At 47.0% G+C, this 13,211-nt stretch overlaps 1 protein-coding gene across 1 annotated transcript in view; it reads right to left on the bottom strand.

Moving 5' to 3' along the window:
• Positions 1-13,211, bottom strand: part of FRAS1 (Fraser extracellular matrix complex subunit 1) — a 160,954-nt gene that overhangs the window by 102,139 nt on the left and 45,604 nt on the right. The window contains 4 exon segments of the mRNA XM_040555411.1: positions 1,224-1,357; positions 1,931-2,090; positions 3,897-3,989; positions 6,748-6,855. Coding sequence (XP_040411345.1) covers positions 1,224-1,357; positions 1,931-2,090; positions 3,897-3,989; positions 6,748-6,855 — 495 coding nt within the window.

The raw sequence follows: 13,211 nt of genomic DNA, 5'->3' as shown, positions 1-13,211 counted from the left end.
GCATCTGGTCCAGTAATAGTAATCTGGGTAAGCATCAATAGGAAAAAAGGTTTATGACTATTGCTTTTTTTTTTTTTTTTCCTCGGTGTTATAAGGAAGTGCGCTCAGCTGAAGCACACATTTTAAGGGAGCTTAACTTCTGGATTCAGCATTTGAGCGTGACAATAGATAAAAACATTCGTGGGAAATGGCAGCGCCTATAAAACAAAGTGAAGGTCAGAAGGAGGGACTCCCAGGGAGCCAGCTCCTGCATTTCCAAGAGGTCCTTAGCATGGCATACTGTTGTAAGGGAGCACGCTGAGATGCCCAAAAAACCTGCTACAATGGGCTCAATGAAAAGAAATCCAAAGAGCGTAACACACCCTCAAGCACTTCCACTACGTAATATAATAAACAGAACTTAGAAAAAATCAAATCAGTTTTAGAGAGCGTATTGTGCATACTTTGCTGTCTTTACTGACCAGTGTGTTGGCACTGTATATAATCCTGTGGTGTTTCGGTTGGTTTTATCACTGCCTAAGCGCTAAGAACTCATCGTTTGTCCACAGCAAAGACCTCAGAGACAGAAATGTCCCAGTTCTCTCATTTGATCTAAAACAGAGAGTCACTATTTGAGCTTGGGTAAGTCATCTTACCAGTTTTAGCTTTTTTTTAAACACAAGCAGATGTAAGGAATAGTGCTCTGAGACTTCTGTTTTGGCTGAAATTGTCTTATTTCTAAGGGGAATTTTACCAGCATTTGACTGGTGAAATTTGACTGACTTTTTCAACGGTATTTCTACAGTTCTTGTAAAAAAAAAAAAAAAAGTCCAAAGCTGCAAGCCAAATACTAAAGTTTATGAAGACAAACTCCCGTTAAAATCTTGTGCTTTTGTTCCTTCCCCCAGAGAAATAAAAATATTTTCTGATCCTTCCTACATCATTTTTTTAATTATAAAACCAAAAGTGCAGTTTCTTTAGAGAGTATTTGTGCTCATTCAGCCAGCAAATGCATGATAAGAATAAATTGGTGGGGAAAGAATGTATAGGGGAGGAGATGGACAGCACATTTATACCGACAGACTTATCCATCACTCCGCACATCAAAACTCCCTTTTTCAAATCTCCCACTTGTCACGTGGAAGATGTGCCTGCTAACTTGTACATTGGTGTGAGAAATGGATCTTGCCAAGGGAAAGAAGGCAGTCAGGAGCAGCATCCCTGGAAGGCCGACGAGTCCTCACCTGGTTGCACAGCACAGGCTGGCAGGAAGCTGTGAAGCACTGAGTCGCGCCGTCCCTGCAGACACATTTGGAGCACTGACCGAGGCGCCAGTCCTCACCATCCCGGAACAAGCGGCCATCAAAGTAGCAGGGCTCTAAGAGATAATAAAACATCGGGCCATTTTCTTTTTCAGCGTCCCTTAATCCCTTTTCCATCACCCACAGTTAAAACACAGACTTTATGCATCTCAGAATTCAAAATTCTGTTTTGTCAAAGCAGAAAATAAGAGTAACAATTTCAACAGTTTCCAAGGGTTTTAGACTTGAGAATTAAGAGCTCTGGATGCACTTCAGCCACTGGATTTTAGCAAGAAGAGGTATCCAATACCTCAGACATTTCTGGAACTTGCAGTCCAAGTCTGTAAGTGCCTAAAGTACCCTCCCTACATAGGAAATATCTGCATTCTTCTCCCTCAAATTGCAATAGCCATAATAAAGAGCTATTAGGCACATCTGCTCACTGCTGAAATCTTATCATTTGCTACTGGCCTGGGGATGAAGCTGTTAAAAATGTAAACACGGTAGAAGAACAGAAAGAGAATTAAGCGAAACACTTGACCCCGGTGTCTTCCCAACAGAACAGAATGCAAAAAGAAAAGCTCTCCGAAGTTCCCAGCCAGGGAGATCACTGCAGCCAGAGTTCAGCCCTGTTCAGATGCGATACTCACCGCCAAGGCCCACACAGGTGGGACAGCAGGCTCCCTGAGCAGTGTACTGCAGCTCCCCTCTTCCACAAGCCAGGGCTGGGCAGCCCGTGTGGGTGCAGTTCACCTTCCCGTGGGCACAGGAGCACAGGACACATCCAGAGCTGGCCCACTGTGTGCCGTGCTGCAGCGCAGAACACAACCAAAGGCAGAGAAAATACATCCATGAATCCAGCTGCCAATGAGACCTGTGAATACATCTCCTTTTTGAGCCTCCCCATAATAGTATTTAGCTTCACTCTTCTGCCAGCCCAGTCAAGCTTTGTACATCATAACCCTTAGTTCTGGCAGCACTACTGGGGCAAAAAATAGGTTAAAATTGGTGACGTAGCAGCCCTGCAGACCAGCCGAATCCCCCCAAGCGCAGAGGCATCCAGCAATAACCCCCTGCCTGTACCTCCTCTCCACTACAGCTTCTACAGGGTGGACGTTCTCTTTAGGGAAACATTCAAGAGGTGCCCCAACACACACAGGACAACACTGAACACCCCCTGCCCCATATACTTAAGCTCTTCACTACGAGTAAAATCTCATTAGCTTTGCTTATTCATTAATGCAGCAACAAATATCTCTGCCCTGAGGCAGGGTGAGGAAAAACTGGCCCTAAGAAGAAAGATGTCAGTGTATTGTAATGCTCTCCAACAGAGAATGTTAATTTTTACGAAACACACAATATTAAATTAGGCAGGGAGAAAAAAAGCTCTTGTTAGATAAAGGATACAGCTTTCCTTCGATGCAGCTGCCATCAGGGCCAGTGCTGCTAGCTAGACACTTGCAGGATGAAGTCATAAAGCACTACACTGGCCTAATGACAAAAGAGAAAACTTCTTCCTTCAGGCAATCTGTGCCAACCATCAGAACGAGACTTTGTACTGCCAAAAACCATTGTTTGATGTTGCCCTCACATAGGAATTTGGGTGTGACATGTGGCGCATGTACAAATATGCTGGCTGTGGTCCCCACGAGCATGCCTACTTGTTCTCCTGACTTGAGTCCCAAAGGACAGACTTAAAAAGAGCTGAATGGCAAAAGCTGTAGCTAGAGTACAACCGTATAAAATGCAGTAACAGCAACAAGAAATACAATGTAATATAACACACTATCACCCAAACCAGGGGTACAAAGAAATACGAGAAAAGGATGGATGCGCTAAGCATTCCAGTCTTTGACTAGATTGTGACAGGTTCGTGCTGGTTGTGCCAGATGCTGAAATAGCGTTACAACTTCCATCTGAAACACAGACTGTAAGGTCCAGATATTCAAATATATCTGGGCATTTCAGCATATTTCTTAAGATTTGGACCTGAACTGCCTCTTATCAAACAAAAAGGTCTATAAGAGACCGCACATAGCACTCGGGTTCACTGTTAAGCCATTTTTTTCCGTATGCCTATTGTTCAGCATGATTCATTAACTACTACCCACAAATCTTTATTTTTTTTCTTATCTATAGACACTTACTCCTATTGGTTTGGCCTTCCAGATCCCCTAGGTGAAACCACATGCTGAAAGCTGCTTCTTGAATAATTTGGGATTATGAAATACATAAACCCAATTTGCATGACAACAGTCAATCTCTACCAGCATACATGGCTGCTGATAGAAAAGCCTTCTTTCAGGCTAGCTAATACACCAAGTTCAACGTGTTTTGCTTCTCCTAACATTACTAATTTGTCTCAACAATCCACAGAAACAGCAAATGGGAAATTTTCTCCTGTTAAGCCAAGCAGGACACAATATTGCTCAAAGACACATCCCCTTATTGCAAACCCTGCAGACCAAACTCCTGTTTTATTATCTGATAGTAACAGAATACAGCCCAATAACCCATCCTTCATGTCAGCTAAGCATCCTTCACTGACATGAAACAGTCTGAGAGCTGGAAACTGGAAAGGATTGTCCCGGCCGAGGGACGGGACAGAGCACTCACGCTGTGGATCTGTCCTTCATGCTGGCAAAATCCTTCAGCTCTTGAGGCACAATCAGGGCAGCACTTGTTGGGGGCTATTTGAAGCACTTCTCCCTGAAAAGATACAAGTATCCAATAAGCCATGCATGTAAAACAGAGAGTTTCAGATGAAGTGAAAGATACGGGGCCTGGCTGGACCCAATGCTCTCAGTTTAAAGAGAAAATACATTATTACAGAAGACCCCTCGCTGAGAGCCATCACATCATTTTGCTGTATTTGACATTCTGCCTTTAAAACAACAGGAGCAGAACTTACACTCCTAACAGTGAGATCGGAAAATCCCCAGCAGGACTAGTTTTCAGATCAGAACAAAGAATAATAACTGGAAAGCACTTATCCAAGACAACAAATAGGATTATTCGCCGACTGTTCTCTGAGGAACGTGGTATAACCATAATTTTTTCAATAGACAAAAGTTTTCTACATGTACAGGATGGATCTCAGTCTAACATTTTGCATCCTCTTCAGCTGCAGGGAAAGAGATGATGCTGATGGAAGCAACTCATTGAACAAAGGGAACAACACATCAGTGAAGGCATCAGCCAGCATGGGGAAAGATCTTGGCCTCCTGTCCTTGAAACGTTTCCACAAACTCTCCAAAGCAACGCTTTCATGTTCCTCCCAGCTGCATGTTAAACCTTACTGTGCAAGGGTGTCTGTCACTGATGGCAGCAGCATCTGAGGGCCCTGACACGGCCTTAGAGGTACCACAGATCACAGCATTTTTCTCCCACAGCTAATAAAAAAAAAATCAAAGCACCAGACAATTCTACTGATGTGAGCACAGCAGCTGGAGAGGAAGGAAGCAGAAACAGAAACTAGAGAAGGTTCAGAAAGAGAACTGCAGGAATTTTTTACCAATAAGACTACCTTCTTCAAAATATTGCAAAAGTGTTTCCCAGGAGACAATCTCTATCCTTTCTTTCCCCAAGGTTAAGGCCAACCTTCAAGGGATTGTTCGTGCTCAGGAGGGATTCATTATTTGTTTTGTTTTAACAAAAAACGAAGGCTGTGCAATGCCCTAAATTGTCTTACTTGTTACCTCCTTAGTTGTTTAATAAACACGAGCAGAATTACTTGAAATGTCACAAGGTTTCATTGTTTTCTAAAAGAAACATTTGGATTTTTCAAACTGAAAAAAAGTTTTTTACTTCAAGATTTCCTTCAATGTCAGATTTTTAGGAGGTGGAACACAAAATTAAATATTTAATTTATCTTAAACCATTAAATTGTATTCAGCTGTGATCCTGGTGAAGGGAAACTGTTGTGGGTTGTTGGGGTGGTTTTTGGTTCATACAACGGAAATCATTTTTGCTGCTTTTACGTCTGTTTGGAACATTCATTCTTTCAGCCTGCCCATGTGCAAAGAAGGTCTGTACACCCAGCAGCAGGCTGTACATACACGTGCAGGATTCCACTTGGGTGTGCTTTTTGTAGACTTCCTTTTTTTTTTTTATGCCTCGTTGCAATATTAGCATAAATCTCATAATAAGCAGATAAGAAATAAACCACGGAAAGGGATGGCGATTTCTGACCTTGTTGATCAGCGGCCAGAATTTTCAAGGATGATCAAGATTTCTGAGGGTTGATCCAATTCTTCTCCCCATTTAAGTGGCCACACCTTTACATAAGACTTAAAATTCTTCATCTTTAAGATTACCGATATCGAGGAGTCTCAGAGATTCATTTCACACTGTAAATCCATTTCCCATTATCAGCATTACAGTTCCTACCTTTTCATTCATCTGTGTTGTTTCTTTTTAAATGAACATCATCCTCTCTAGCCCACTCATTATTAGGTGCACCATGACAGCTTTCTTCTTTTTATTTCTCTCTCCTTTAGCAGAAAAATTCTTAAAATCTCAGTCTTGTCTTAATCAACCCACAGTGATAATAATGGGGGAAAACAGTAAGGATGAAAATTGTTTCCCCGTTAATGCTGTCATACTGAAAAACATTTCAACTAGGTTCATAAAGCAATATAATTATTATATTGGCAGTACCTCTTTAAAACACTGATTTTTATTGTCATTCATGCGTACTACCCCAGCCATCCAGATGCTAATGCAACACCAATTCCACGGCCAATTAGCTACAACCATTAATGAAGGCTCAGACAGAGGAAGATAAACAGGAGACAACGAAAGCTCAACAACCACCACAGGGCACACGAAGAGGGAAGACAATCCCAGCTCTGTTGTTGTTCATCAGAGTGGAAAGCGTCCGTCTGCCTGGGTGACAGCGACCCAGCTCGGCGTTCAAATGAAGGGTGAGTGGAAGCTGGGCTCCTGCCGGGAGGTCCGAGCCCACTTCAGGGGCTCCCTGCAGGGACCAGACCGCCCCTGGAGCACGGGCAGCCCGCACGGCGCTCCACCAGCAAGCCTCTGGCTGGGGCGTGGTGATGCAGACAAAAGCTTCGCACGCTGCGATTTGCCTTTCATCGGGCTGTCCTCCATGAGGAGCGAACGTGCACAAAGACTGTGCCTGACCCTGGGCAGTCACACACACCCTGGGAGGGAAAGCGTGATTTCACTGCTCCCTCTTGCTTCCCCTAAACCCTGCTGGGAATCAGACCCTCAGGTTCAAAGGGAGCTGCATGGAGGCAGCTGAGCACACAAGCTTGATGCAGAAGTCCAATTGCCCCCGCCATACCTTTATGTGTAACACCCCATGTGCGTGCCCATGTGAACGTTTTAACATACAACTATTCCAGGAGCTGAAAGCAGAAGGCTGGGAACTCCAGAATGACCTGACATTGCTCCTACCAGCCAGAAGAGATCAGCTGGCGGCGGGATGGCTGCAGCCCCTTACCTTCTGGAAGTCACACTGGGGGCGTCTGCAGACTGTAGGCTCACAGGTGATGACATTGCTACGGCAGCGGCACTCTTGGCACGAATCTGGCTTCCAAACTGTGTTATTCTGCAAACAAACATGACGTTTTAAGTTAGACCCACAATGCAGAAGGTGTGCGTTACTTTAGGTGACAGTACATGGCTCACGTAGCTCAAAACAGACAGGCTGGCAGAGTTAAGTCTGCAGTGGGCCACACTCCCTCCCGATGCTTATCATTCACAACTTTGGTACCACAAATCCAAACACACAGCTGAAAGACACAGGCATGCGTAGCAAATAGCCAGCTCCAACGGCAAGATAGCTGAGAGGACATAATCTCCATAATCTCTTGTGAAACTTCTCTACCCACAGTTTGTGCGAGGGCACCTGAGCTAGCTTTGAGGCTACCCAGGCCCTGGGCAGACATCTGTGGCAGCACACACCCCAGCACGTGCTGCTGGGGGGCAACGCACAGGAAAATACTGACAGCCTCGACTCCAGGGGAGCTCCCGCTGAATGCAACATTCAACATTTTGAGCCTGCAAGGAACGCAAAAGAAAAAGTTCATGAGTCAAAACCATCTCCAGTTCGGTTCTTCAGCCAAAACCAAAACCGAGCTTCTTGCGTTGGGCTGTGAGGTGGGAGGAAAGGCCTGAAGAGCGTTACTAATGCACGGGCAGGCAGAGGAGGCTCCGCCTGGTCACACCCATTCCACACCGACACGGAGGAGCCCTGCCCACGCAGGTGGTCCGGCACGTTCAGAACTAGCTGTCACCGCCGCTCAGTCAGGGCGCCCGACCGGAACGCCCGCAGCCAATTTGCAGAGGTTTTCGCCACCGCTGCCTGACCCCTCTCCATTCCCCCCGCACCGAGGTCACGATCCCACGCCGCCGCCAGGCTGTCGTAAGCCATCTCAGGCCCTCGCCCAGCTGCTTGGGCGCTTGCCAGACTTCTCCCCTCCATCGGTTTCTCCAAGGTCTGAGCAGCCTCTCGGGACTCGTTACTTCTGGCGAGACGCTCGGAAAACAAAGCTCGCCTTCCCTGTTCTCCTGAACGTTGACTTCCAGCTCTCCTGACACCGCACAGCAACACCAGCACCCCAGAGAAGCAGCCAGGTCTGCCTGCTCCTGCTTTCCTAGGAAAATGAGCCTGATGAAGAAGAAAATCTGCCTCAAGAGCCAGAGAAGCTTCTAGCACGCCCCGCGCCAGCTTCGGCAGAGAAAGGGGCTGCGGCTGGATTTGTGACACAGGGAAAACAGCAGCACGTCCTGGCACCAGGCTGGAGAGAGCAGGCTCCCTGCTGGCACGCGGGGCTCTCTGCTAGAGGAGATGGCAGCTCCTGAGGCAGAAGGCTGGCACCCCGGGCATCCCCAGAGCTGGGTGCAGCTAAGCAGAGCAGAATGAAGTGCAGACAGGGGCTCTGGTGGGCCTCCTCCCTCGCAGGCAGCATACGAGCAGTGGGTATCCCAGGGTAGGCACGCAGCTGGGTCGGATTTGTCTGGCAAGGTTCAGCCTAGCAGAACAGTGAAGGTTAGTCAGTGAGCACAACGAGAGGATCCCCCCGCGAGGAGTGCTGGGCCTTGCTACGGACAGCCAGCTGTTGGCATTCCTGTCACTCTAAGGCTTTCTCAAAAGGTAATGCAAATGGAAAAGAGTCCCTCGATCTTGCAGTGAGGAGAAGGAGAGAAGTGAGGGAAGGAGCCTCTCTTCCACTTACCACCAGTAAGCCTTGAAGCTCCACGGCTAAATTTGCCTGTTCTTACTTACAGAGTCTCGGTGCCTCCGCACGACATCTCACAAAAGCAAGGGTTTGCTGCTGGGATGCTTACTGGGTAACCCACAGGGTGAGTGCTTTGCTGCCTTGGTTTCGGAAAGCTCTCCTCTTGCCTGCACTCAGCTCCTCTGCAGTCGCCAGCTCTCCCGTACCAAACACCCTCTCTCCAGCAGTTTAAAAAAGCAGCTGGTAGCTACACACAGAGGTATTACCAATGATACAATTGCTCTATCCATATTTTATTATCTGCTTTATTATTGCCTCCCCTGGGAAACAGAGCTCTTTATCCAAACGAAACGGCTTAATCTGCGACACCGAATCAACAGCGCAGACCTGCAAGCGGGAAGATAACCAGAAATCCTAATGCCTCCTCACTGCCCTTCACCGATATCAAACGATGCTCTTCACTCGTAGCAAAGCTCACAAAGGAACAAACGCTCGGGCAGGATCAGGAATTTCGGGAGATGCTCTGCTGAGGACGGTGGCAGCACTCACCCCAAGCACAGCAAGGATGGCAGCAAGCCCCTCGGGGCAGGCTATCCACAGGCAGAGAGGAGGTCGGTTCTGCTCGGGTGATACAGCTGGGTCTCTCCTCTCCTACACGCAGCTGAGGCTGGAGGGCAGAAATCTAGAAACCGTCTCTGCCGGCAGACTTACTGCACAGCTACAGAATAAATTCAGGTTAAGTTATGTACATGCAAAGCTCGAGCTAGCACACACGCTGTGGTTAACTCTTCCAGCTCTCTTTAGCAAACCCTTACCACGCTCAGATCCCCTTTAACACCACGATCATACCCACGACTCCTAACATCTTCCCACTGGCAAAAAGCGGCGTTTAATCATCAAACCCGTGTGGCAGACCTATTGATTTATTCATGCTCATTTGTTTCCAGCTGGAGGGGGAACCCGAGAACGGTGGGTGGCGAGGGAGAACATCTGTGCACGGACGATGCCAGCGTTGAGAAGCAGCAGTCTGCATTTCAAAACTGGCAGCTCGCTGCAGGGTGAGGCTGCTGGCACGCCACGGGGCTGGTACTGGCCACTGGGAGAGGAAAGGGAGAGCGCAGGCGGAGCACCTCGTCACTTGGGGGTGCACGTACCGCCGCTCACAGGGGGCAGTTGGGGCTCTAAGCCTTCACCCTGTAGCCTCTCGATTTTAATTTTAAAAAAATAAGTAGTATTTCTACGGAGGAATGGTGGCCAAAGGACTCATATGGCAAGCGATCAGTGCTGAGCCAGCCTTACACACATTTGGAGACGCAAATGCTCAAGTTTCTGCTAAAAACAACTTCCTCCCCTGACTTCTCCCTCCCTCATTTTCTATTGTTTCTATATTGCAATATATTTCTATATTTCTATATCTCTATTTCTACCCAGCAGGCTGGGTCTCCCTGGGGGCTCAAATCAGCTTTTTTCCAAATCCTCCACAGGCGAGAACCTGAACTGGACCCCGGGGTACCCAGTACACGCCTGCAGCCACCCACAGGTGTCAATGACTTCCATTTGCTGGTGGCAGACCAACACCTGCACATCACCGCAGGGTTTTCAGGAATTTGGATAACTACTGCCTGATTTTTCAGATATGAGAGCCTTCCAAGCAGCTCACAGATCCCACCGTTCAACGTTCAGCTCCGGACTGCTGGCTGTGGAGCACCAGACCTGAAATCAAATTTAAAAATCTGACTCCTGGTGACAATCGATTTTACTGATCTCGCTACAGGAAGGCAGGGGTTTTATCTGCTGTAATGCTACCAAATGTCTGAACGTTACAGCCATGGAAAATTGAGCAAAACGCCACGTCCCAGCTATGAGCCATGTGAGGTGCAAGCCATTTCATCCTTTGGGATGGTTCAGAAGAGCAGGACGCCTCCTTCGTACGCTTGGTGGAAATACAGAGAGGAACTGGGAGGTTACTGCAAAGGTTACTTTCGGGTGGCGTGGCTGGGTACTGACTATTTTAGGACCACGTTTAAAACTATTTTTAACGCGCTCCCTGCACACACACAAGTGTGTTGCTAACAGCTGCTAATGCAGAAAAGCATAACACGATTTATCAGTGCCTATCAGTGCCTCCTAACCTGGAAATGCAGACTGTAATCTTTCACTGCCAGTATTTTCATTATTCTTTTTTTTTTCCCATTGCAAACATGCCTCGATGGTTAAGACAACCAAAGAGGGGCCAGCACCTTGTGTACGTTCTCCCCACTTTTGCCCCCAGCTAACCATGAGCGCTTGGTGAGCCCAAGCCCTTGGATAATGTGCTCAAAGGCACACACGAAGAAACTGGAAAGTTCCTAGATATTACCATTTACAACAGACAGCAAAACTTTATTCTGCAGACACTTAAAGAAGAGCTGTAAATCCATATTACATCTTTTTCTAAGGCGCTGAGCCTCGGTGGATAAACGATGTGCTACAATTTAAGCACCACGTTCCTATCCTGTTAGGAGTGTACTTTTATCAGCGACAATTTAAGGGGCTTTTTCCTTACAAGTGCTAATATAATTAACAGTATAAATAATGAAATACTGTGCGCAGAACACTTTGAAGATAGAAAGCGTTCCTTAAGCACCGAGCAGTGCCATTAGGATTAATTAATTCTCTGGCTTTCCCTACATCAAAAGAAGAAGGGATCCCGACTCAGCCCAACTTTCAATGCCGAGCTGCAAGGAGAGCGACATGTGCTACCTGCTCGCTGTGCACAACAGGGACCACAGTGCAAGGTGTGCTCCCAAGCCTCCAGAGCTGCAGGCACCCGGACACAACACAAAACAAACCCCAAGGCGCTGGAGCACAGCACGAGCACTCGGTGGCTTCGGAGAATACTGATGAGGAGAAGAAGGTTGGAGAGAAAGCCTAATAGCTGCACTCGGAGGGAAGACTGAGAAGAGAGGGTGTCTGCTGTTAATACCGAAAACAGCCCGTGCTTTATTCTGGTGCAGTGGCTGGAAATAGGGAGAGTGCAACAGCGGGTTTGTGTCCCCCCCTCCCATCGCTTCGGGCTTTGTGAAAATGCTCAGGCAGTCCATAAAATGCCACTGGATGCTGGGCTCCCCCCACAGCACGGCAAGCTCACAGACCTGGTCACCTGGCCGGGACACTGCTGCGATGAGTAAGCAGGGCAAAACCAGCAGTCTGCAGCTGAAGCCTGAATTTTAGCCAAGAACCAAGCTTGAAATTTCTACCACCACGCTGCAAACGGCATGGCCAGCGTTGCTTACCGGGCGCCCTCCTAATTCCCTTTCCTGCTGGTAGGAGAAACCATCAAACTGGATGCAGAGAGGCCCGGGAGCGGCAGGTATCGGGTGTCTAGGAGGAGGAATCCTAGGCTGCTTTGTTGAAACCGCGGGCAGAGCCCAGAGCAATTACACTTTTGGTAACGATTACCAGCATCAGCCACCAGCTGCCAAGTGAGGAGACTTGGCAGCTGGATAGTACTGCTTTCATTTCTCATTTCCACTCCAATTAGCTGACAATACCGGGCAATTGGCAGAAGAAACCCAGACGTAAGGGAAGCTGAGAGCGTGCTCCATGGGCTGCGGGGTGGATCCGTGAACGGAGCGATGAGGAGATGAAAGTAGCTCAGACACATAAAGGATTCCTGGTGCCCGGTGAGGCTTAGACTTTGTGTTTTATCCTGCGTAACAGGCAGCAGTTGCCAATGCTGAGTGTGTTTGCAAATCTGGCGTGTGATCACATATAACACCCCCTGACAATGGTCTTGCAGTGGGCTTATTACAGCATGCTCCTAGGGAGAAGGACGCGGACATGGCTTGGTCTCTGAAACCAAAAGGCAATTTGGCTGATCTCACTGGAAGATCTCACTAGGAGAGAACAGGGCAGTGAAGGCAGAGCCCACAGCTAGATTATCAACACGTCAGCAGGAGCACATTGCTTCAGGAACTGGGACCTCTTTTTCCCCTTCTTCCACCCAGGGAGTTAAAAAGCCATGCATTAAAGCAAGGCACTGTTTCCAAATATGGTCCATCAGTCTGATGCTTTTCTATGTCTCGTGGTTGAGGGTTATGTCTTTTACCAGATGCACTGGCCTTTTAAAGATCAAGAGTCTACAAATACCACTTCCCAAAAATCCTAAGTAGCTTCAGAGACAGGAGAAAGATGAAGCAGGTATTCTTCTATCACCCAGGTGCTGCTGCAAGCTTCATCCTACCTTTCATACCGACACAAAAGCCATCACTTAGCTCTCAAACCAACTGAATTCCCCGTGACCAAACAGCGTACGTGAATTAAAACAAATTTTGGAAGTCATCAGCTCTAATCATGATTTAAATCTTTGTTTAGACCAACAAGTCAATTGTTTTTCTGCAGCAGTGCTCCTATGCAAAGGTTAATACATTCTGATTGCTAACCATTAAAGTATATTCATCTGCAGTCAAATACATCCTTTATAATAAATACTGTGTATTTTTTCTCCTGGCTGGAAGAAACACTGCCACCTTATTAATAATCACTTACGTGACTGTAGTTTACCCCACTTTTATTCTGATTCTTACACATTCTTTCCCTGTTGTAATCAATTCATGGCCATACTTCTAAAATGACAAGTTAACAGCAACGCTATTTCTAAAATACTCTCTGTGAGTTCAATGATTTCCTCTGCGTTGAGTACATAAGAAAAATAATTTTAGGAGAACTTTTTGGTTTTAAA

Source organism: Cygnus olor, chromosome 4, assembly GCF_009769625.2.
Source record: "Cygnus olor isolate bCygOlo1 chromosome 4, bCygOlo1.pri.v2, whole genome shotgun sequence".
NCBI classification, from domain to species: domain Eukaryota; kingdom Metazoa; phylum Chordata; class Aves; order Anseriformes; family Anatidae; genus Cygnus; species Cygnus olor.
Note: the sequence above shows the minus strand (reverse complement) of the source record. Positions and strands in the feature narration are given on the sequence as shown.